Source organism: Podarcis tiliguerta, assembly GCF_965153285.1.
Source record: "Podarcis tiliguerta genome assembly, chromosome: 8".
In the NCBI taxonomy this organism is placed as follows: domain Eukaryota; kingdom Metazoa; phylum Chordata; class Lepidosauria; order Squamata; family Lacertidae; genus Podarcis; species Podarcis tiliguerta.
The window spans coordinates 63,902,863-63,928,594 of record NC_139541.1 but is presented as its reverse complement, the minus strand read 5'-3'; the positions used below and the strand labels follow the sequence as shown (position 1 = coordinate 63,928,594).

The 25,732-nt window shown below is 47.7% G+C and overlaps 1 protein-coding gene across 3 annotated transcripts in view; it reads left to right on the top strand.

The window, feature by feature from the left end:
* Positions 1–25,732, top strand: part of ASAP3 (ArfGAP with SH3 domain, ankyrin repeat and PH domain 3) — an 80,440-nt gene that overhangs the window by 27,078 nt on the left and 27,630 nt on the right. For all 3 annotated transcript variants that reach the window (XM_083454882.1, XM_083454880.1, XM_083454881.1), the window contains exons 2-7: positions 3,200–3,272; positions 5,680–5,825; positions 13,671–13,745; positions 18,892–18,941; positions 20,356–20,482; positions 25,537–25,622. In XM_083454882.1, the coding sequence (XP_083311008.1) occupies positions 20,363–20,482; positions 25,537–25,622 (206 nt within the window). In that variant the 5' untranslated portion in view covers positions 3,200–3,272; positions 5,680–5,825; positions 13,671–13,745; positions 18,892–18,941; positions 20,356–20,362. The remainder of the gene's footprint in view (positions 1–3,199; positions 3,273–5,679; positions 5,826–13,670; positions 13,746–18,891; positions 18,942–20,355; positions 20,483–25,536; positions 25,623–25,732) is intronic.

The following is a 25,732-nucleotide window of genomic DNA, read 5'->3' as shown; positions in this document are numbered from 1 at the left end:
CTCTCTTGAATTGTGAGCCTGAGGGCAGGGGCTGTCTTAGTATTGATATTATTTTTTTGGTCTTGAGAGACTTTTTGGCTACAGGGGTGGTGTGCTATTGCTCATTAATAGGAATAAAAATGCAAAACTTTGCAAAATTCATGCAAATTTGCAAAGCAGCTGATCTCTGTTGACCCTCTGGGTGTGGATGAGCACTTAACAGTAATGGACATTTTGCCTCAAATGGCCAAATAGAGAGATGTTGAGGCTGGTGTCTCTCCTTTTCACTGTGGCAGAAAGGCATCTTTAGGCTCCTGCTTTGTATTGTGATTCTTTGTTTGAATCCCTCCCAGCAAGGGCAGAAGGAAAGTGGGATTGGAAGTGGCTTTGGGTAGAAAGGAAGGCTCAGGAGATGGACCTGTTTCCACATTCACAGAGGCTCCTGTTTGGCTGTTGGGGGCATTTTACGCTTTTGGTGCCTCAGCCCCAGCTGCCTTCTTTCTGTTCTCCATGCATGCAAATAGCTTGGTTGGCAGAGCATGGGTTTACATCAGTCAGGGTCATGGGTTTGAGCCCCACATTGTGCAAAGTATTCCTGTATTGCAGGGTGTTGGACTAGATAAGCCTGATGGTCCCTTCCAACTCTACATTTCTATGATTCTACGATTCAGATACCTTCTGTGTGCATTTGTAAGGACACAATTCAGCAGAGATCTCTGCCAACCTTTTTAGCCTCAGTGGCTAGCTGCTTGACTTCTCCTTTTGCATGAGTGAGGTGAAACAAACCAAGCAGTCTTCAGTTAACCATAGTTTCCCATTTTCTCCAAACCAGGAAAGATTGTGACATCTGAATTGCACCACTTGACGGTTGGTTTCTAAACAGTGAAATACTTATGCACTAAGAAGTAATAGCATGCACGACAAAAGGACAAAACACTTTGCTTTCTTTAAAAAATACAATTGACTAACCTTCTTTGGATGACCTTGGCTATCATTTTATTGGGCAGTATAAAATGTCACTGGAAGGGATGCTCTTAAATCCCACTGTAGTTTCTCTGGTGTTGCAATTTAAGTCTTGAATATCTCCTTAAACAGGCCTTTTAAACTTGACTGCGAAGCATTTCTCCCCCTCACTCCCCGATACCTGAAATTATACCCCTGGATGGAGAGGCACCTTCAGGGATACTGTAACCATGGACAAATGACTGAAGGGGGAGTATTTGGCCTCCAGAAAGGAAATCCCTTCCTGCTATTAAAGGTTCCTAGTCTTGATGGCTGTTTGCTGCCAGCCAGGATTAGAGGCAGGCAGCATGCCTGTGAATTCCAGAGAGGGCTATGATTCTCCTGCCTCCTGCTAGGCAAAAAGGATGTTGTAGATATTCCGATAGGGCAACTGAAATGATCAAGGGGTGGAGTGCAGGGCTTTGAACTTTTTAGCTGAGAGGAAAAAGCGAGCAAGAGGTGACATGACAGAAGTTTCTAAAATTATGTATGACATGGAAAAAGTGGAGAGAAAAGTTGTTCTCCCTCTAGAGACCCTGGGAACATGCAATGAAGCTGAATGTTGGAAGATTCGGGGCAGATAAAAGAAGGCACTTCGTCACATAGTGCATAGTTAAGCTATGGAACTTGCTCTCATGGGAGGCAGTGATGGGCACCACCCTTCCTCACCATGTCTTTGATTCAAACGGATGTCTGTCTGCGCTCTGCCTGAGCGCAGGCTCCATTTTTGTAATCGGCTATGTCTTTTGAAACATAGTAGTGCTTTGACTTGGGTACATCAGAGCCAACTGCTAGGGGCTGAGGTCCCTTCACACTCCCAATAAAATAATTGAGGAGTCCCTCCAAATTTGATGGGCATTGCCATTCAAATGGTGAGTGTGTGCCGCATCTTATGATCAGTTACGCAGGATGGTGCTTACCTGCCCCTCCCCGCCTGTTTTGTTCAAGTTGGCATGCTTGCTTGCGTAGTTTTGCTGCTGCCTTTGATGTAATCCAGTGCAAGACTGTTAAATAAGTGGATGCTATACTTAATGGGCTGTTGCTTGGTTCTTTTATTAAGAGGGAAACCAAGAGGAAGCCAGCTAACCTTCATTAGGTGGAATTGCTCAAAAAAGGAAAGGCTTTGCAACCTTGTTCCTAAGCTTCGATTTTCGTTGCTAAGGATGCTCAGTGGATGCTCAGACTGCGAACATGATCCATGCGGGATGCACGTTCACAACCCGCGTCTGTGCACATGTGGGTTGTGATTCAGCGCTTCTGCGCATGCGCAAAGCGCAATTTAGCACTTCTGCGCATGCACGGCCGCTGAAACCCGGAAGTAACCCATTCCGGTACTTCCGGGTTTCGGCGGTCCGCAACCCAAGAAAACGCAACCTGAAGTGGCTGTAACCCGAGGTATGACTGTACTCTGCCCTAACTCACCCGTGTAGCAGACCTGAGAAATAAATTGTATTTCGTATGTCCTCTCCTAGCCATCAATAACCCACAGACACATCAGAAGCTCCTGTATACCAAGTCAGACCATTGGCCCATCTAGCTTGTCTGCAGTGCAGACACTTGACTGGTGCTCTCTATACTGGCTGGCAGTGTCTCTCTAGACTTTCAGACCCTACCTGGAGATGCCGGGATTGAACCTGGGACCTTTTGCAAGCAAAACCGTTGCTCTACTTCTGAGCTGAGCTCCTCGACAGGCCACATTCCAGTCTCAAGACAGAATGCGAGAGAAGGCAGCAGACATTCAAATGAGGCCCTGCTAGGTGCTTAGGCAGGTTTCAGGTTGCGCCAGGGGCTGCCTGACTGTCTTGTGCTGAGGTCTTCCCCATCATTTGATACCTTTGATCCTTTCAGACTAGAAGCGCCTGTGATCTTCTGCATGCAGAACGTGTTCTCTGCCACAGAGCTATGCCCTTGTTGCAGCCAGGGAGGAACTGGCTGGAAGCCACACCTCCTTTTCTGCGCTGTTCAGTCCATGCATTTTCTCTCTTTCACTCTCAATCTCTGCACAGCCCACCCACCCCCCTCCCCATGCTTGGGATCTCTCCACTCCAGATTCGGGTAGCCTGGCAGCTGCCTTGCACATCTGCCACAGGCCGGAGCTTCAAAGAGACTTTGTGTGGCCTGGCCATTCCCTCTTCCCTCTTCCCGCCTCCCGGCTCGGCACTGCCCAACGACTCTGACAAACCTCTGTGTCTTTTTCTCTCTCTTTTTTGCCTCGCAGAGCCTGGATGGAGACCAAGCCATTCTCCAGCGGATCAGGAAATATGTGAAAGCTATTCATGCTTCTGGGCTCAGTAAGTTAATGCTCTCTGTGTGCTGGTGTGGCTGCCAAGGGGTGGGGAAGAGTGGGGGGACACCTTGGGGGTAATGGGTAGGTGCTGCCAGGTGTGTGCAAAGTGCAATCTGACCCCCCTGTACAGTCTGAGCAGTGTCATTTGAACAACCCAGAGTCGAGAGAGAAAAGGAACTTTACTGGGCAAACTGAACAAAAGCAGTGCATACCTTGAGGAGAAATAATCAGGGTTGCTGTTTTTTGTCTTTTAGAACAGGCCTCTTTCAAAGCAGAAAGATATTCAGCAGTGCATACTGAGGAAAGGCTCCCTCAGAACTCCCGCAGCCAATCAGGGCACAAGGATTACACCATTCTGATTGGGTGCTAGGCAAACACTTCCACTACCACTCCCCTCTTGATTGGCTGTCTTAACTGTCATTAGAATGAACCCTTAGGCTACTAACCGAATGATCCCTGCTGTTGTACTTCAAACAATCGGGGAACTTGGGAAGCTGCCCTATACAGTTAGACCATTGGTCCATCTATCTCGGTATTGTTCATGCTAATAGACAGTGGCTTTCTACAGAGTTTTAATGTTGGACTATTTCCCAGACCCTGCTTCTCCATCTTCTTGGTTTTATGATTTAAGCTCTGCCACCAAGTTGTTGCAGCCCTTCTCTTCTTCCGGATTTTGGAGAAACCCCCTTTAACCTCTTTCTTAGCATTTCACCCTGGTCTAGTTCGCAGTCCGTCACTCGCAAAGTCTGGTGACCCTACAAGATGACTCTCTTTGGTGGGATATATGAATTGGGCTCTGGATTTGCCCTCTCCCAGCTGCCCCATCACCAGACTGACCTTTTGCTTTCGCCACAGAAGCTGTGCTGTTTGTAAACATTATGTGACAGCCTCCTTCGCAGCTAAACATATTTGGTGATTTTATGAGGTTGCGCTGGCAGCAGGAACACAATCAGCAGCCTCACCTGTCCCGGGGACAGTCTATGGGATATCTAACAATCTGGAATAGCAGCTGGAAGCAGCAGGAAATGGCGCTGGAATAAGGGAATTTCCCACACAAAAAGGGAAGGTTGACAGCTATGATTAGAGCTAGATCTTAGTGTCCGGGCTGAAGGATGTAGGTGGAGAAGCTCCTTCAGGAATACTGGCCCAAAGCTATTTAGGGCTGTAAAGATCAGTACCAACACTTTGAATTGTGCTCGGAAACGTAGTGGGAGCCAATGTAGATCCTTTAGGACTAGCATTACCATATTTTTCTCTCTATAAGACGCACCAGACCACAAGACGCACCTAGTTTTTGGAGGAGGAAAACAAGAAAAAAAATATTCTGAATCTCAGAAGCCAGAACAGCAAGAGGGATCGCTGCGCAGTGAAAGCAGCAATCCCTCTTGCTGTTCTGGCTTCTGGGATAGCGGCGCAGCCTGCATTCGCTCCATAAGACGCACACACATTTCCCCTTACTTTTTAGGAGGGAAAAGGTGAGTCTTATAGAGCAAAAAATACAGTATATGGTCTTGGCAGCCACACCCAGTCACCAGTCTAGCTGCCGCATTCTGGATTAGTTGTAGTTTCCAAGCCACCTTCAAAGGTAGCCCCCAGTCCCTGTATACGCCACTGTAAATGCAATGAAAGGAAGGCAGGAAGGAAGTAAATAAATAAATGATCTGCAGTGTGGGTGTCGGATGTTGCTGGAGATGCAATGGAAGAGGCTCAAGTATGCACCACACAGCCCTCTCCTCACAGCTGCTGGTGCACACCCAGCACCACTGCCACAAAATTGCTTTGCACAATTCAGCACATGCCTACATAATGCCTGCCAGTTGGTGTTCCTGCTGGGCTATTAATGGGTGCTGGTCATGATGGATATATATTACCTCCAGGATCAGAGGCAGCATGCCTTCAACTATTCGTTGTTGGGGAACATGAGCTCTTTTGACCTCACGCCCTGCTTGTGGGCTTCCCAGAGGTGTCTGCTTTGAAAGAAACAAGACAACGAGCTAGGACAAATTCATACCATACAACTAAAACACACTGGCAGCTCCCCCCCTGGTGAATTCTGGGAACTGTGGTTTGCTTAAGGGTGCTGAGACTTATTTTCCTAACTGAATTACATTTCCCAGAGTTGCCTAGCAAAAGAGATTGATGGTTAAACTACTCTGGGACTAGTAGCTCTGTGATGGCAGCTCTCAGCTCCCTTAACAAACAACAGCAGAAGCCACAACTGCTTAAAGCGGTATCATCGCGCTTGAAATGTATGGTGTGAATGTGGTTCAGTATAAAGCTCTTGTCTGATCCTGCAGGGCTGTCTCCATGTTCAAATTCTACACACTGCTTTGCTTCTTCCCTGACTTCTGTGGGTATCTGGATCCGCCAGAAACCTTCCTTTCTCCTGATTCTTGTGTCTTCTTCCTTAGCGCATGTGGAGAACGAGGAGCAGTACAGCGAAACTCTGGAGAACTTTGGCAACAACCACCTTTCTCAGAACAATCATGAGCTTTCCACGGGATTCTTGAATCTGGCTGTCTTCACCAGGGAAGTGACGGCACTTTTCAAAAACCTGGTAAGGGGCGGCATTAGGTCTGCTTTTCTTTTCCATCAAAGACCTCCACTGCATTCTTCTTCTCAATCCAAATCTGTACACCACCTATTTAGAGAGAGGGGATATTCAACCAGACTCGGCACTTTTAATATGGGACCCGCTTCTTTAAAAGAAATGAACATGCCAAAATTCCTTAACCCCTACAACTCCCATAAGCCCCAGTCCAGTGGTTACTGTTGCTCACTAGGGCTACATTTGCAGCCTACATTTAAAGCACCATGGTGGGAGAAAACCATGACTTTTTAAAGTGGTACCACACTGCTTTAAATGTACAGTTTGGATGTGGCTAGAGTCTTTTATGCAGCCCCTTTAAAAAGATCTTTATTATTCTGACTTTAATGTTGGAGGCTTACAGTCCTCTTTTTCATGCACATCTGATGAGGTGGATTCAGGCCTGCAAAAGCTTACGCCGTAATTAATGCAACTACGTTCTTCAAGACTTTAAGGGAATCTGTTTCAGCCGAAGCAACAGAGATAACTCCTCTCTGGAAGGTGATGCAATTGTGAATGTGGCCATCTTGTTTGGGGCAATAGGTTCCTATATTTCAACCACTGCATTTCCGTAAGGCGTGTTTTCCTTATTGTTGTGTTTCCAGCTATGTGTCCTCTGTTGATGCTCTGTTGATGCTGGGGCCCATTATCACAAAGCAGGCTGCTGCTACGAGGTGGTCTGTTTGAGGGAAGGATTTTTATGAATATGGTGGGAACTCTTGAAAGAACTAGGAGTGGGTGAATCTGTCAATTTCTGTTTCAGTAGTTTCTTTTTCCAATCTTCAGTTCAGTTCTCCATTTCCACATCAGTTTGCATATATGTGTGTGTGTGTGTGTGTGTGTGTGTCTGTCTGTCTCCTCATGAAGATTCATCATCATCTTAGTGAGAATTCATTGTACAAAATACACATTTTTATACAGTGGTACCTCAGGTTACAGACGCTTCAGGTTACAGACTCCACTAACCCAGAAATAGTACCTCAGGTTAAAAATTTTGCTTCAGGATGAGAGCAGAAATCGCGCAGCAGCAGTGGGAGGCCCCATTAGGTAAAGTGGTGCTTCAGGTTAAGAACAGTTTCAGGTTAAGAACGGACTTCCAAAACGAATTAAGTTCTTAACCAGAGGTACCACTGTATGCAGTTTTGCCCAACATACACAGTTTTGCAAAGCTATTTCCCCTAAGGAAAGCATTTTATTCCATTATTTTCACTAACGTAGGCATTTATATGTGTGTGCTTACCCTAGTATATGCATTTTTGTACATATCACCGGGTTGGTGATACTCAAAGTACTACGACCTTTGGAAGGTGGCTGTGTTCTGGTGTGCAAATTATTCTACAAGTTTACCTTCAAATGCAAACTCAACTCTTTTCTCACCTGTCCCCAAAAAGGACCATTAGTGTTTGTATTTGGACAGAGGGAGAAGGAACGTGGGCTGCATCTGTGTGACTTTGCTGCTTGTTGCCACTAATGGTGGTCTCTTCCTGGCCTCTCCCTCAGCTTCCCCCTTTAACGTAAACCAGAAACCTCTGGGCAGCAGCTATGTTGTTTATGGCTGGGAACTGGAGGAACTGTGCTGTGGGTTCTGTGTGCTAGAGCAGGCTCTGGCTGGGTATGTTTGGTTTAAACAGAAGCCCCGTGTCTCATATTACAGCCCCCTTGCAAATGTGGAAGGAAAGAAAGAAAAAAATAAAGATGTGGAAGGAAGGAAAGGGGGGGGGGAACCCTGTTTGATATGGCCCTAGCAGAAGAGCACATGAAAACAATGCTTGGGTATGTTCCACTTAAGATGCCCTTCAGATGTTGCTGGAAAACAGCTCCCTGACCTTCCAGCTACTAACCCTGATGGTTGTGGTCTGCATCCATTGTTGGAGGCAGTAATGCTTTTGAATGCCCGTTGTTGGAAAGTGCTGTTGTGCTCAAGTCCTGCTTGCAGGCTTCCCATAGGCAATCTGGTTGACCACCTTGAGAGGAGAAGAAGAAGAGTTTGGATGTGATATCCCACTTCATCACTACCCTAAGGAGTCTCAAAGTGGCTCACAACCTCCTTTCCCTTCCTCCCCCCCAACAAACACTCTGTGAGGTGAGTGAGGCTGAGAGACTTCAGAGAAGTGTGACTAGCCCAAGATCACCCAGCAGCTGCATGTGGAGGAGTGGGGAATTGAACCCGGTTCACCAGATTAGGAGACTACCGCTCTTAACCACTACACCACACTGGCATGATCCAGCAATCTCTTAGGATATGTTGTTATTTTTTACTATGCTGGCCAGAGTTGATGGGACTCCAGCAATGCTTAAAGGGCACCATGTTGTCTACCTAGGGGTGAACCTGTGTCCTGCTTTAGAGAGGACAGCCCTGTAGGTTTGAAGAACTGTCCAGTCCCAAGCTTGTGTCACAGTGTTGACAAGCACGGAATGTCAAGAATTAACTCTTTATTGTCAAAAGGACACCTAGAAGTTAGAAAAGGCACGTCCATCAATCCTACACCTCTCAGCTACCCCTAGGTGTGCACCTGGTGATGCAGTTGCCGCAACAGAGAGGCCCACCCACTGACCTCGGCTTATGTATCTCCTCCACCCAAGCTGCGTGCAAGCAGACAAAGACTCCACCTGCATGTGACCTTTTGCTCCTCCTGTTTCAGTCTTGATCCTGGGAAACAGTGGAGCAGGAGAGGTGGGATCAGGAGGAGGAGAAGGTGTGGAAGCCCTTGAGTCTACACCAGCTTGACCGATCTCTCCTTCCTCCTGCTCTTGTTCTTTATTCTCCAATCCTGCCCTTTTGACTCTTGTCTCCCAGCTGTTACAGGTTCCCCCAGTTCTCTTCTTCCCAGTCAGTCTCCAACCTCTGCTTCTTTCAGTGCCCACTCCTCAGTGTCCAGCCAGTCTCTGACATCTTGGTTTAAATATCAAGAGCTCTTAAGAAGAGGAGAGCAGGAGGGGCCTTGAAGTCACTCTTCTGCAGTTAGGTCCTGGGCAGCAGACTTGAGTTGCTGTGCTGGACAGCACACGGGTCATATGCTCAGAGTCTTACGGTGTGATGGATTGTATTTCTATTTAGATTATAGTAGTTATTTCTAAATTGGCACACCTAGGCCTGTAGCTCAATGACAGAGCATCTCCTTTCCAAGCAGAAGGTCCCAGGTTCAATCCCTGGCCTCTCCAGCTCAGGACATCTGGCTTGGTGTCCTGTTATCACCATGACCAACCAGATATCTATAGGAAACACGCAAGCAGGACCTGAGTGCAACAGAACCTCTCCACTCTTGCAGTGGTATTCAGAAACATTTCTGCCTGTGACCGTGGAGGTAGGACTGGGAATGTCCCCTGTCTGAAACCCTGAAGAGGTGCTACCATCCACTGTAGGCTTTGCATTGAGTCAGTGTTTCCTCAAACGTGGGTCCCCAGCTGTTGTTGGACTACAACTCCCACCATCCCTAGCTAGCAGGACCAGTGGTCAGGGATGATGGGAGTTGTAGCCCAACAACAGCTGGGACCCAAGTTTGAGAAACACTGATAGAAGGACCCAATAGTCTGTTGAGGTATAAGGCAACTTCCTGTATTCCCATCCATATTCATATTCAAATTTTGTTGTTGCATATGTGGCCATCCTATGACTACTCCTGCCTTAGGCAGACCCAGCATGCTGATGCAAAACGGTGATGTCACAGGAGTGGCTGTTGCCTTCTGTAAAGTTCTTTGAACAGGACTGGTCCTACCATGAAGCAGAATTGAGGCAGCCAGAAATGCTGGTTGTCAGGGAGTGGCAGCAAGGTCCTGGAGGTTACAGAGCCTGCCCTGCACTCCCTAACCTAGCTGCCCACCCTTGGGGGCATGAGAGGAGGGTGCCTCACCAGGAATACTGTTCTGCAAGGTTCACTGAAACAAGCTGAGCACCTGATGGCCCAGGAAGGGCCATAGCTCAGTGGTGGAGCATCTGTATTTGCATGCAGTATAAGGCCGATTCCTATGCTCTTCAGAGCTGCGCTGTGGTTTCTTCAGCTGTGCCTGTAGCACATCTGTACTTGATCACAATCTACAGCCGTGGTTCCATTTTGCTTATTCTGAGTCAGCATGTCAGTGGGTGGCACTGACTTGGTTTCATGTGTAGGTTCTTCAGCACAGCCACATAAAACTCGCAGGGTGGGTTTTCTTTATTTTCTTCTCTCCTCATTTTCCCTCCCAAGAGAGGTTGGTCTGAGACTTAGAATCATAGAAACTTAGAGTTGGAAAGGGACCCCAAGGGTCATCTAGTCCAACCCTCTGCAATGCAGGAACCTCAGCGAAAGCATCCATGACAGAGGGTCATCCAACCTCTGCTTAAAAACCTCCAAGGAAGGACTTCTCGTGGGAGTCTGTTCCACTGCTCAGCAGCTCTTACTGTCAGAAATGTTTCTGAATATTTAGTCGGAATCTCCTTTCTTGCAACTTGAAGCCATTGGTTCAAGTCCTATTCTCCGGAGCAGTTGAAAACAAGCATGCTCCCTCCTCCATGTGACAGCCCTTAAGATATCTGAAGATGGCTATCAGAGCTCCTCTCAGTCTCCTCTTTTCTAGGGGCAAAACATGCACAGTAACTTCGGGATGAGTATTTTCAGGTTGCGCACTGCGGCGACCTGGAAGTAACGGAGCGCGTTACTTTCGGGTTTCGCCACTCGTGCAAAATGACACCACGTGCATGCACAGACGTGGCAAATCGCAAGCCGCGCGGATGCGGGCTGCATTTGCTTCTGTATGTGAACGGGGCTCCGGAACGGATCCCGTTCGCATCCAGAGGTACCACTGTACATTATGTCCACAGCATTTCCCTGATCCAAGAAGTTTGTAATTTCATCAAAAATGGAAATCAGATTGGTCTGGCATGAATATTTTGGAGAAACCCATGCTGGGTCTTAGTAATCACAGCACCCTTTCCTAAATACTCTCAGACTGACTTTTTGGATGCTTGGGAGGTAGTCCTGTAGGCTGTCAGGTCCCCAACTGAACCAGGCTTGTTTCTTTTGCCTCTGGTCATGTTACGGTTTTGGCCATGTGAGTCTCTCACCTGACTCCCCCCTTCCGCTTTCCAGCTGTGGGTTGTGGCTTTTGCAAGGCGGGGAGAAAGGGCTGACATGCTTGTGGGTTTTGTGGCAGTGGAGGAGTAGATGTGGCTTGTGGGCAGACCAGACATTTTTGTGCCTTGCAGCCATCTGAGGCTGCCCTGGAGTATCCTGCACAGGAAGAGGCTTCTCTTGCCATGAGACAAATGGAGGAGGTTTAGCATCTCCAGTCTCTCCCCCCCCTCCCGCCACCTTTGCCACTGTTTCCATATCTGCATGCCACCCCAAATCTGGCCTGCTTGAGGGGTGGGGGAAGACGAGCAGGAAACAATATTTATCATAGTTGGAGTGAGGCTTGCATAGTCCAATAAATAAGAGTCCCTTTCTGGATCTGCCTCTGCAGATAGCAGGGGTGGGGAACCCCAGACACAAACCCCACCAGGCAGTGAGAAAAAATCAGGGGGGGGGGGTTGGCACAGAAGGGGCAAAGCATATTTCTAGTTATGCATGCTGTGTCCCACATGCTAAGATCTCTGAAAAGAACAAGTGTTAATGACAGGATTCCAGCAATACATGCGGGAAATAGGGGTGTAAGCTCTTTGGTTTTTGGGGGGCCCTCACCCCTTCACCCATCTTGTGCCACACATGTTCCCCAGCCATACCCCATCTGCCCAAGCTGTGCCCCCCACCAGCCCTGATTCACACCCTGCTTGAGTGCATTTGCTTGACTGGAATAACAGAAGCATAGAATTTTAGGCTTGGAAGGGGGACCCCAAAGGTCATTTAGTCCAACCCCCTGCAATGCAGGAATCTTTTGCCCCACATGGGAATGTGCCCTTGGACTCTGATAATGCCTTTTGCTTGCCTGGATGGAGGACGGAGAGGTGTGCAACGGTGTGAAGGAACTAGCCTAGCGTACAAAAGTAATTTTTTAAATTTCGTTGCTCTGCCTGCTTTTGTTTCTGGCCCCAGCCACTGCTATCATGTGGCTTCCGGGTGTTAAGTTGTGGGTGAACATATCAGATGACACAGCGATTCTTCAAACAGCTCTTGTTTATTCACAGGCCAGAACAGAACTGAACTGAGGGGTTCAGTCAGCCTGCTTATATAGAGCTCCAGTACAACGTTACTGTAACAACTTTCTAAAACTATCCAATCACTGAACGTCACTTTTGATCCCTTATTTGCATAACTATCTACAGTATCCCCCTGCTGGCCCAGGGTGAGAACTTCAGTACATAACACTGGGAGACTGCCCAGAAGGTCATGTGACCCAGGCTGTAAAATGTTCCCACCTCTGGCACATTTGCTGCATGTTTTGGAGGGAATAATGGGACCGTGCATCTTCTCTGATGCCCCTGTGCCCTGCAGGCCCCAACTCCTGTTAGCTGTGAGGGCTAAAAGGGATAACTAGATATGCACGTCGGACCACACTCTGACAGAGATGGGGAGCCGTGGCCTTCTGGATATTGTTGGACTCCCATCATGCTTTGCCAGTGGCCGTGTTGGCTGGGGCTGATGGGGATTGGAGTCCCAATGACACCTGGAGGGCTGCAGGTTCTCTAGCCCTGCTGTATGCCAGTTGGAACTTCAGAGCCAGTGTGGCATACCAGTTAGAGTGTTGGACTAGGACTTGGGAGGCCAGGGTTCGAATCCCCACTTAGCTATGAGGCTCTCTGGGTGACCTTGGGCCAGTCACTATCCCTCAGCCTAACCTCCCTCACAGGGTTGTTGTGGGGAGAAGAGTTATGTACACCACCTTGAAGAAAAAGTGGTATATAAGTGTAACAAATCAATAAAGGGCGCATACGTTCCACATCAGATGATATGCCTGCATGTGTGTAGCTCTGCATATAGGGCATTCACTGAGAGAATGTGTCGGGCGCGGGGAGTTACCGTATTTTTCGCTCTATAAGACGCACCAGACCACAAGACGCACCTAGTTTTTGGAGGAGGAAAACAAGAAAAAAAATATTCTGAATCTCAGAAGCCAGAACAGCAAGAGGGATCGCTGCGCAGTGAAAGCAGCAATCCCTCTTGCTGTTCTGGCTTCTGGGATAGCTGCGCAGCCTGCATTCGCTCCATAAGACGCACACACATTTCCCCTTACTTTTAAGGAGGGAAAAAGTGAGTCTTATAGAGCAAAAAATACGGTATTTAGCTCTCCAAGCAATGTTTGGTGTTGGTGTGAAGAGGCCTCCTTCACATACTGATGTATGCTTGTAGAACTTCTGCACATGAAGAAGGGAGTGGCATGGAGCCATTTGACACACATGCACATTGAAGTGCACAGGGCCCCTGCGCATGACTGTCAGCTGTGGGTGGGTGAGGCCAGTGTACAGAGATGGGGCTGTATACAGCATGACACCCACCCACTCCCTCACCCATTCCTTTTAAGACATGATGGACTTTGTGAACTTAAACTGGGATCCTTCATTCACTGAGCGCAGCTTCAGAATCCAATGCAGGAGTCTGGGTTTTTCTTCCAAATACAGTTCTTGGAATTCCTTGGGGGAAGCTGGGAGATATTCTTACCAAAACTGATCTAAAAACCCATATATAGCAAAAATAGGCCCTGTGTGTTTGTGTGGTGTGTGTTTAAAAATAATGGCACGAGCGTCATTAAACTTTTGCTTCAGCTTTTGACCGAGATTTGGTTCCCACGTCTGTGTTAGAAGCTGAAATAAAAATGCATCACAAATGAATGCCAACCTGGGTAAAAAGGCCTGCCTAGCTGAACACTAATGGCTGCCTATGTTTTTATTTGTGGCTCTTCCAGGTGCAGAATCTGAACAATATCGTCTCCTTTCCTCTGGACAGCTTGCTGAAAGGGCAACTTAAAGATAGCCGGCTGGTAGGTGTCCTTTAAAAAGCGTGTATGCATGGTGTGTGTTCAAGGGTATAGTTGGGGAAGATGTGTCCAAATAGAGGTGCCTGTGGCCCATGGTTTGATGTCCCAACACATCGCTTGTTCTGTTGTGCCAGCGTCTTGACAAACGCACTGAAGAATGGAAATCTCACATAAAAAGCACTTGCAAAGTGTGTGCAGTTTAAATGTGGACTTTTCTTTCATCCTTAAGAAAAAGGAAATGCTCAAAACAGACCTATGATGTAGTGTCTGTGTAATTAAACGAATCGGGATGCAATTTACTGATTTATTATATTGCATTTATACCCCTCTCTTATTTAAAAAAAGATCCTACGGTGGATAACACGTCTGTGATTAAAAAAGAAAAATACAAAAATGAAATAGACTTATTTAAAACATTTTAAAAACTGTTTAAAAAGATCTAAAACCAAGAAACCACAAACATCTAAAACAAATTTAAGAGCAGATGTAACCAAAGTTTTCAGCAGGTGTCTAAAACTGTACAGTGATCATCCTCGCCCAATTTTAGCAGGCAGGGAGTTCCTAAGTATAGGTTGTTGGCATGCACCTTTCAAACACAGAATGAACATGGCACGACACTTGCAGAAGTGCAAGATTGCAAGAAGTGCAATCTGCAGAAGATTCTGCAAACTGGAGGAATTGAGTCAGCACATATGGGGTAAGGCGATCCCTTAAGTAATCTGGTCCCAAGCCGTTAAGTGCTTGATATCTTGAACTCAGCCCAATAGCAAATTGGCAGCCAGTGCAGATTTTTGAGCACAGATGTGCAAAATGCTTGAGTCCTTGAGAGTCCCATGGACTGCAAGAATATCAAACCTATCCATTCTTAAGGAAATCGGCCCTGAGTGCTCACTGGAAGGACAAATCGTGAAGCTGAGGCTCCAATACTTTGGCCACCTCATGAGAAGAGAAGACTCCCTGGAAAAGACCCTGATGCTGGGAAAGATGGAGGGCACAAGGAGAAGGGGACGACAGAGGACGAGATGGTTGGCTAGTGTTCTCGAAGCTACCAGCATGAGTTTGACCAAACTGTGGGAGGCAGTGGAAGACAGAAGTTCCTGGCGTGCTCTGGTCCATGGGGTCACGAAGAGTCGGACGCGACTAAACGACTAAACAACAACAACAACAACAACATGCAATATGCTGACTCTCGCTCGTATCAGTAATCATGCTGCAGCATTTTGTACAAGGGAAGCCCCACTTGGGGTGCATTGCAGTAGCCCTGCCTTGAATTGGACCGCTTAGCCCATCCCTGCTAGCAAGTAGACATTATGTTATGCAGAAAATCCAAGGCATGCTGCTTTTTTATTTTTATTTTTTAGGAGAAGACTGTATCAGAAAATGTTTCTATGATGTAATGAAAGAGTGGTAATAAATTTAGCATATTCAGCTAAAACTCATAATAGTATATCATTAGGGTACAGTGGAATTGCACACGTATGCATATTTTATTAGGAGCATTCGCCAACTGAGCTGGACGGGACTTTCTTCTGCGTAACCGTTCAGAGGAGCCAGCTGCCGGTGTCCACAGTAGCTGTGGAGAGCCTAGATCTCCTGAATTCATATTTAAATTCCATTTACATTGCTCCATACCTATACAATATATTTCTCAGGATATTAGCACAATATTTTGTAATCTGGATTGGTGTCAGGAAAGTGTCACTTTCTCGCTTTCTGTCTCTCGGTAGGGATGGGCGGGAGGAGGAGGAGGAAGTGAAATGTCCCAGTGATACCCACAGCACCAACTCAAATAATGTGGACATCAGTAATTGCAAGGAAGTGAGCAGGCAGGCAGAGGAGGGATGGCTCAATCTCCCTCTCTTCCTTTCCTCAACCCCATTCTGGGATTTTACCAGCCTTTGGGCATAGATCCATGAGCACCAGAAACTTGCTTCTTTTCGTTTTCTTTTGATGAAAGCTCATTTTAGCAGTTTGCTGATTGCACCCTTGCAAGGCATCCTTGCCCAGGTCACAGAACCATGGTTCTCTGTGGTTTGGGCCATGGAACACAGGAAGCTGCCTTGTTGTTTAGTCATTTAGTCGTGTCGGACTCTTCGTGACCCCATGGACCAGAGCACACCAGGCACTCCTGTCTTCCACTGCCTCCTGCAGTTTGGTCAGACTCATGCTGGTAGCTTCGAGAATACTGTCCAACCATCTCGTCCTCTGTCGTCCCCTTCTTCTTGTGCCCTCCATCTTTCCCAACATCAGGGTCTTTTCTAGGGAGTCTTCTCTTCTCATGAGGTGGCCAAAGTATTGGAGCCTCAGCTTCACGATCTGTCCTTCCAGTGAGCACTCAGGGCTGATTTCCTTAAGAATGGATGGGTTTGATCTTCTTGCAGTCCGTGGGACTCTCAAGAGTCTCCTCCAGCACCATAATTCAAAAGCATCAATTCTTCGGCGATCAGCCTTCTTGATGGTCCAGCTCTCACTTCCATACATCACTACTGGGAAAACCATAGCTTTAACTATACGGACCTTTGTCAGCAAGGTGATGTCTCTGCTTTTTAAGATGCTGTCTAGGTTTGTCATTGCTTTTCTCCCAAGAAGCAGGCGTCTTTTAATTTCGTGACTGCTGTCACCATCTGCAGTGATCATGGAGCCCAAGAAAGTAAAATCTCTCACTGCCTCCATTTCTTCCCCTTCTATTTGCCAGGAGGTGATGGGCCCAGTGGCCATGATGTTGAGCTTCAGACCATATTTTGCGCTCTCCTCTTTCACCCTCATTAAGAGGTTCTTTAATTCCTCCTCACTCATGAAGCTGCCTTATACATGGTCAAACCATCTGCCTTGGCATTGTCTGCAGTGGCTCTCCAGGGTTTTAGATGGGGGCACTCCCAGCCCTACCAGGAGATTCCAGGAGCTGAACATGGGACCTTCTGCATGCAAAGCACCATATATCGGTCGCATGCTAGAACTTTTGAGTGGGGAACCCAGCTATGTTTGTCCTTCCCTTCCTAAGCCTTGTTTCCTGGTGTATTCTCCCCAGATGCCTGGTCCAGGGGAAACTGGCAAGACTGGAAAGTCAGCTTTGTGCTACACATTTCTGTGTAGTAGACTGTGCCACATTTTTTTATTGCGGGAGAAATGGTGTGTTTGGTTTTTACAACCCCTCCCTCTTAACAGCTCAGCGCAGTTGGTTGCTACTGACTACATAATCGCATGAGCACTGTTCCAGAGTATTTTTTATTCTCATGTATATTATATCTGTTCGAAAAAAGATTGGTTAGTGAAGAAATTACATATCTTTCTACTCATGAGTGTTGAACTATTTGGCTGATGAAGAATTCAACGAAACAGTAGTTGTTATCCGGAAACACTGTTCAGCAGAGTTCAGAGTTGGACATCGGAATCGGACATTTGCTGATTATACAAAGCTTCACAGCTTGCTCTCCGCTGGGTAAAGTCTGGCACCATGATTCATTTAAGGACTTTCAGAGACTTTCAGAGACTTCAGTTTGTTAGTTCTGATGTTTTGAATTAGTCCATAAAGCTTTTCACATTGTAATTGTTTCTGGCCATCGTGTTGCTTTTGATATTGCTGACTTATGCTTGTAGCATAGTGGTCCTTCTGTGGGTCTGCCTACCAATGCAGCTCATAGGGTGGTAGTGATGCTCTGTGCATGTCAGGGGTGAGATTCTGCCCCCCTCTGATATACAATTTGCTCATGCATGCAAGGGGAAGCTCCTCCCACCAGAATCTAGTTTTCTTTTCCTCTCCCTCCCCACTGCCCCAAATCCATACCACTGTGGTGGTGTGTTAGACTCTGACATGAAAGACCTGGGTGCAAATCTCCACTCAGCCATAAAGCTCACCGGGTGGCCAGTCACTGCCTCTAAGTCTAACCTACCTCGCAGGGTTGCTGTGGAGATTATACGAGGGGAAGAACCATGTATGCCACCTTGAGCTCCTTTTCCCTTTGCATCACACCCTGGGATCCAGTTCAGCAGCCTTTTCCTTTGACACCTGGGCTCAGAGCATAGTGACATCATCAAGTCCTGGTCTGTGGTGCAACCCTGAAGGTGTGGGGTGTTTGTCGAAATAGCAAGCCAGAGGCTCCAACTGCAGATACACCGTAAATCTCCTTGACTCCTGTCTTTTCCCTTCTCCTGCACAGGGAACCCTTGAGCTTTCCCCTCTTGTCCTTCCCTATTGAGGTAGGCTAGCTACTTCACGCCTCTTTCACACCATACATACGAAGCGCTTTGATACCACTTTATAAATGGTCACGGCTTGCCCCCCAAAGAATTCTGGGAGTTGTAGTTTTTCAAGGGTGCAGGGAGTTGTTAGGGAAAACCCCTTTCCTCCTTCTAGAGTTGCAATTCCCAGAGTGGTTTAACAACCAATCCCTCTTCACGGGGAACTCTGGAAACTGGAGCGACCCTCTGGATTGGTTGTGAGGAAGAAAGCAGGAAGTTGGGTGCTGACTGAAGGTGGACTGAAGTTGGGGGGCGGTTCTCCATTTGCCATATTGGTCCAGCCTCAAACTTGCTTTTACTTTCCTCTTTTGCATGCCTGGTGCTATGTTGACAAAGATCTCCACTTGAAAAATTGAGCTTGACTATGTATGTATGTATGAACGAAACACCCAGGCTGTTTTCTGCACAGTTGCCAAGTAAGAAACCAGCTTGGTTCCGAGCAATGAATGCAAAAGGCACTGGCGTTAGGGAATGATGCTTAGGCACTTGAGGCATTAAAAAAATAAACAAACCCAGACTTTTGTTTTACTAAGCTCTTACAAGAATGCCTTAGCACTCTCCCCACATCCACTCCCCATAGCAGAATTCTGGCTCCAGGCCTGCTGAACAGATGCCCTTTCTGTCCCATGGCCAAATGGCCCTACGGTCCAGAAATCAATTGAAGTGCAGAGAAGCGAAGACTTGGATTTTTCAGCCTCTGGCCTGGGGAATGCTTCTGTTGAGACGGCTTAACAGCTAGCAACTTCTCCTTGCTGTAATCAATATGTTCTGCTTTCCTGGCATTGGCAGGAGGAAAGGTTTTGGTGGCTCGGTAGGGGGTGGCTGCCCCCTCTTCCCATCTCTCTCTCTCCCCCCCCGCACTCCACCTTGGGGAGTCCCCTGGTAACTCTGCCCCCCTCTTGCTTGGCAGGATTCCAAGAAGCAGATTGAAAAGGCCTGGAAGGATTATGAGACCAAAGTGTAAGTAACCCCTGCTGCCTCTGGCTCATTTCCCCATCTCCTCTCAAACAAAGGTGTTTTGTTGTGGGTTCAGCGGCATGGGAGGTGATGGAGCTGGCGTCAGCCAATGAGACGGCTATTTATTTATTTGTGCTGCTGTGCTGTCCAGTACCATTCTGGTGGCTGTGCTAGAACCTGTAGCTTGCCAGCAGAAGGTCCCCAGGTTCAGTTCATGGTGTTCTCCAGGAGGGACTGGAAAACACTCTTTTCTGATATTAATAATAATAATAATAATAATAATAATAATAATAATAATAATAATTTTTATTTATAACCCGCCCTCCCCAGCCAAGGCTATTTGTCAGCATAGATCAGAGGTGGACCTGTGGACCCTTCACATACTATTGAACCATAACACCCGTCCCTATTAACCATCGTCCTTGCTGGCTAGGGCTGGTGAGACTGTTTGGGGACACCAGGTTGGGCAAGACAGTTCTAGGTCCTCTGAAGCCTCCAGATCCGACCTGGAGAGGAGGATGAGATCTGCAAGGGGCTGATGGGAGTTGTAGTCTAGCAACATCTGGAAAGCTGGTTTCTCCATCCTTGCATGGGTAATACTGAGCTAAATGGCCCAGTAGTTTGACTCTTATGTTTCCTAGCTCTGATCTCCATTATATTTCTGCAGGGTCTCTCCCCTCCCAAAAAACCCCCCACAAAAGTGTTTAGTTGTTGCATTGGTCCCAGAGGTAACAAAATGGGCCACAGCAGTTGCATACCATGGGTGAATTTTAAAAAACACCCCTACTTAACATGTGACAGTTTTTTCCCCTGCCATGTAGCTGCTTGCTTGCAGCCTGTATGAATACAATTGCGGTAGGATCACCACTTACGCACCACCAAGGTAAAAAGGATAGAAGACACATGCCTGCATAGAGTTGCATGCTCTAATTTGTATGTATGGGTGCCAATTTAGAAATAATTACTATTATGTAATTAGACATATAATATATAGTGCAGCTTGCCATAATAGGAAAGGCTGTGAGTTGTGTTAGAACATAAGAAGAGGCCTGCTGGATCAGGCCAAAGACGCATCTAGTTCAGCATCTTGCTCTCACGGTGGCCAAACTGGATGCACCAATGGGAAGCACAAGCAGGGCACTGGGTGCAACAGTGCTCTGCCCACTTGTATTCTCCCCAGCATCTGGCATTCGGAGGCATACTGGCTCCTAGTACATCTAGGCTGGTGGCTGTCGCAGGCTCATACACAGTCGCCATCGTCTCTAAACCATGGGTGTGGTTGGGGATAGGGAACCTGGGTCCATCCAGATGTTGTTGGACTCCAACTCCCATCAGCACCCCAGTCAGCACAGCCAGTGATCAAGGCTGATGGGAGTTGTAGCTGTTGCATTATCTTTGGCATTCCTCATTCCCCTAGAGCAAAGATGGAAAAGGAGAAGGAGCGAGCCAAGATATCTGGAGTCATTCAGGCCGAACCATCGGCTGCAGAAATCGCCGAGGACCTGCAGAAGGAGCGCCGCACTTTCCAGCTTCAGATGTGTGAGGTAGGAAGAAAATACAGAAAGGCCACATTCTAGTCACACAGGACAGGGAATACTCTACAGGAACTCCCTGAAAATGATGGTGTTTGTTCCTCCTAGGATTGGATGCCTGACCCTGACAGCAAAGCCTTGGCTGGGCCCTGTGTGGGCATAGCTTCATAGGTGCTTGGGGTTAACTGGCCCTCAGCAGCTACTTAGGCCCTTTGGCTGAAACCTAAAAACTCTGGGAGACTTATTTGATACTTTCTGGCTGTTCTTTTGACCCAGGAGTAGAAAACTTTTTTCCCCTTCACCTTCTCTTGGGGGTAATCTGTTGGGGCCTGGATGCTATTGGTGTATTGTTATTATTATATTGCTATTTGTTGCACTTACTAGTCGCTTTCTAAAATGAGAAGAAACTCAAAACAACAACAAAAAAGTAGCACATAGATTAAAACCAATGTAAAACCGAAACAAAGTAAAAGCTAAAAACACATTCATATTTATAGAAAAGGCACTGGAGGAGGCCACAGATATCAAACCCCCTGCAAATTAAAGGCCAAACACCTGGCAGGGGAGAACACAAAGCTTTTGCCTGGCTCCTAAAAATAGATAGTGATGGCACCAGGTATGCCTTCCAGGGAGCCACCACCGAGAAGGCCTGTTCTTGTGTTGGTGCACATGGGGAGAGGTAGTCCTTGAGTGTACAGAATGCGCAGAGAGACCAGCTGTTTTGGAAAGCAAATAGCTACTGTTCTGGAAAGCAAATGAGAGCAACTCCTTTCTGACTTTAGTGTGCCTCCTAAACACACAATGCACGCATGTACACATGCCTACAAGTTTGTTTCTGGGAGCCTGAGGAAATACCTTCTTTTTCACAAATCACGCATCCAGGAAAAAGGAAAGAAAGTTATTAAATGGGGGGTGGGGAGAGATGTTAAAACTGGTGGGAAATCCATTTGGCCTGGTGGGACACATCCTTATCTCCCATCCCCTTCCACAGGGCCAACTCTGAGAGGTGGGCATGGCCATCTCAGACATCATGATGGTGTCAGGTGAGTGATAGGTGGGTGGTCCCTTCCACTTCTCAAAATTGACACACAGCGTTTGGGGGGGGGGCAAGGTCAGCTTTGCCATCACATTCCCTGGAGGGTGGGGGACATGCTGGCGTAGTAGCACCAAGCACAATTGAATCCAACAATTGAATTCCCTTCAGCTGACGTGATCCAGTGATGCAAGCTGTGGTTTGGTAAAAATGGCCTCATGGGCCAAGATGGATGCCCTGGTGGGCCAGGATTGGTCCACAGGCCGGACACTCTCTGCCTCTGCTTTGAAAAGCCAGGACAAATAAGGAGGAAATTAACAGGATGGAAAGAACTCTGATAGGATGGAATGGGAATACTCAACATGATGCCCTCCAGATGTTGTTGAAGGGCATATTCCCCCATCCCTGAGCATTGGCCATGTTGGCTGAGGCTGTTGGGAGTTGCAGTCCAACAACATCTGGAGAGAACCACATTGGCTATGCCTGGGATGGAAAAATGGGGCAACTTCAGGAGGCATCAGGGCTTTGAACGTCTCCCCGGCTGGAGGCCCAAACCTTTCCCTGTTGCATTTTTCTGGAAAGGATGCTTGGAAGAGGCCTGACTTTCACCAAAGGCCAGGGCAGGACTGGGGGAGACACAATAAAGCTAATGATAACAACCCCTCCCATGTAGGAAGGAATCCAAGCAGCTGGAAATGTTTTCTCATCGCTACACATCTCCCCTCCCCACCCCCCGCCTGTTGCAACTCTGCTGTTCTCCCAACCAGTCATACAGCACTGGATTGTCCCAAAGGTGTATTAAACACTTGGTGATTGGACGGTGGAATCCACAAATTTATGGAAACCACATACCTCTGGCAGCCTCTCCGCAGCATTGCTCGGCCGTCTCCAGAGAACATTTTTTTCCATTGCATTCTGAGAGATTCTCTCTGGCTCCGTGGAACTTGTTGCATATGCTTAAAGCTGGCCACCTGAGCCCTGGACCTGCCAAAGAATGACTTTGACTTGGCAAAAGGAGCTTGTCTTTCTTGCATGTTGCAATACGCAAGGGAGCCTTGCCTAGCAATACGGTGCTAGTTAGTTCTGTACATTTCCTGGTTGTTTGCGAGGCCTGCAGCTGTGGACGCGTCAAGACTTGTTTGTGTCTGTTACCAACAGCTGTCATGTGTGTGACTTGCATTTGTCAGAGCAACATGTGCAGATATCGTGCAAAGGTGCGTTCATAGGGCCATCCAGACTTACTGGTAGTTGTGCTTCTAGCAGACCTACTGAAATCGGTGGGGCAGAATGGATACAACCAGGTAGATGTGGAGGCAGATCATAGCTTTCGTGACTAGTAGCCATCAGCAGCCCTCTCTTCCATTCATTTGTCTAAACCTCTTTTAAAGCCATCTTTGGTTGATGGCTTGGTCATTGCCTCCTGCAGGAGCAAGTTCCATAACTATGCGCTGCAGCCTTAGTCCCTGACACCATGAGAGACCAGGCACAACCCCCTTCTGTCTACTACAGCAGGAGGTAAGAACACATCTGCTTTTCTGGGTAGCCAAGTTGCAAGGGACACATTTCCCTTACTGCTGAAACAGCCCTCTCCAGCTTTTCAGAGCTGGAGGAGAAATCAGGGGCTCCGACTGCCAACCCCAACTTTCTGCTTGGAATTGGGGATAATTCCCTGTCCCTTATTCTAAGCCAGGATGTGACACCCCTGGCTCTGGGCCCACGTGTGACTGGGATTCCCGCAACTGCGCTCTGTACTCTCACCTAGTGCTTTTGCTGAATATGTATCCTTGGTGAGGCTTCTTGCTTCCTTCCTTGCTTAGATGAAGGCTGAGTTAAGTGTGTGTGTGTGTTTGTGAGTGTAAAGGCATTTGCACGGCCTACTGTACAAAGGTGAGAGTCTGATCTGTTGCTTTGCCCACTGTTCCCCTCTGGTCCATGGTGGCAAGTGACCACTGAGTTTGGTGGGGCAGATGGTAGGGCAGCCAACAGGAAGTGGAAACGGAGCCAATGACAAGCAGGGCCAACTAATTCTAGTGACGTTCCCATCCTGCCGGCTGAATTCTGCAAGGGCAGCACCGTGGGAAACTGACAGCTAATGCAACCCTCTGGACTGTAGGCTCACAACCACACCATCCATTTTAAGCATATAGTCTCCCCCCCCCCCAATATATATATATATATCACAGGAACTGTAGTTTAAGGGTGCTGGAAATTGTAGCTCTGCAGTGGGAAAACTATAGTTCCCAGGATTCTTTTGGGGAAGCCATATGCTTTAATATGAGCCATATGAGGGATGCGGGTGGCGCTGTGGGTTAAACCACAGAGCCTAGGACTTGCTGATCAGAAGGTCAGCGGTTTGAATCCCCGCGATGGGGTGAGCTCCCGTTGCTCGGTCCCTGCTCCTGCCCACCTAGCAGTTCGAAAGCACGTCAAAGTGCAAGTAGATAAATAGGTACCGCTCTGGCGGGAAGGTAAATGGTGTTTCCGTGCGCTTGCTCTGGTTTGCCAGAAGCGGCTTAGTCATGCTGGCCACATGACCCAGAAGCTGTACGCCGGCTCCCTTGGCCAGTAAAGCGAGGTAAGCGCCACAACGCCAGAGTCGGCCACGACTGGACCTAATGGTCAGGGGTCCCTTTACCTTTATATGCTTTAAACGCATGATGTAGATGTGATCTAAGAAAATAGGCAGGTGATGGCTGATTGACAGCTGACTGAGGTTGGTGGGGCAGTGCCCTAATCGCCCTGGTGAACCAGCCTCCAACAGTCTCTGGCTAGCACTGGTTGCTTCTGGAGCTGCCAATCATTGGCATGCGAGGTTGCCCATGGAAAGATGCAGCCCTCCATCTGAAACCAGGTGCCTCTTGTTACTCTTGCCAAAGAGCAACAGACGCTTGCCGGGGCGAGGATGGTGAGCGCTGCAGAATGGTGGACTCCTGCTTGTGAGTGCAAGATTTGCCTTCCCGTTGCGCTCAGGTCCTGCTTGGCGGCTTCCTTTAATGGCATCTGGTTGGCTGTCCTAAGAACCAGGATGGGGCTGCAGGCTTCTTATGTTCTTGCAGTAGTTTCCGGCCGTTCTGTCTGTGGGGCCCCTTGGTGTAATGTTATGTACAGCTATTGGGGGAAAGAAATACCCTCCTCACCCCCAGCTGCTTAAGGCAACAGTCTTTGCAGGTCGGTGAAACAGGTTAATGTGAGTTTGGGCTCCCGAGGGGCATTCAGCCATCTTGATATGTGGGGTTTTCAGCTGTGCGAGAAATCGGAAGAGGAGGCTGACTGTTGGCTCCTTGTGAGCTGCGAAGGGTTGGGTTTTCCAGAAGGGTTAAAAGAGCTCCCCAGTGCTGGCCGGGTGGCAGCTTCCCTCTTCCTTTGTGTGGTTCCCCCCCCCTTTTCTTTCTTCCTTGATTTGGGTGGAAGGCTTGGGGCTCCGCCAGCGAGTGAGTCATCCCTTTGAATAGCTTCACTGTTAAATAAATAACAGCACATGGAAGCACTCCTTCTTCGCTCGCAGCTCTGTGCCAGAGGAGCAATAGCAGGAGGGGAAAGATATGAGGCGTGTCTAGTATATCTAGGGAAGCAGGCGCCTGTTTTACTTTTCTTTTTTAAAAAAATTAATATTTTTTACTTACGCAACTTGTATGCTGCTTTCCCCCAAAGCGGCTGATGACACAACAAGAATGCAAAGTGGCACCTCAGCGTTCAAAACACAGTATGCCAGTCCAAATAGATTCATTTTGATACTGTAAGCACTGTGAAATTTTAAATTCTAACATAAAATATTAAGGCGCATCAGTCAATATTGAATTACAGAATTGTAGGGTTGGAAGGGACCCCAAAGGTCATTTAATCCTAGAATTGTAGCGTTGAAAGGGACCTCAGGGGTCATCTAGTCCAACCCTCTGCGATGCAGGAATCTCAGCTAAACGGAGAGAGCAAAGGAGTCTCGCAGTGACAACTTTACCAACAACACCATTTTGAAAAATCTGGTATCATTAGATCCTGACCGGGCATTTTCTTCTTTTCTTCCCCTGTCATCTAGTATCTTCTGAAAGCCAACGAAAGCCAAATGAAGCAAGGACCAGACTTTCTGCAGAGCCTTATCAAGTTCTATCATGCACAGCACAAGTAAGCGCCTCGGGAAGACCAACTTCTGGCCAGTTGCCCGCATCACTTCCTGTGAAGGGGCTTCTTAAGTGACAGCTGATCTCTCATGTTTTGCTGCGGCTCTTTGACAA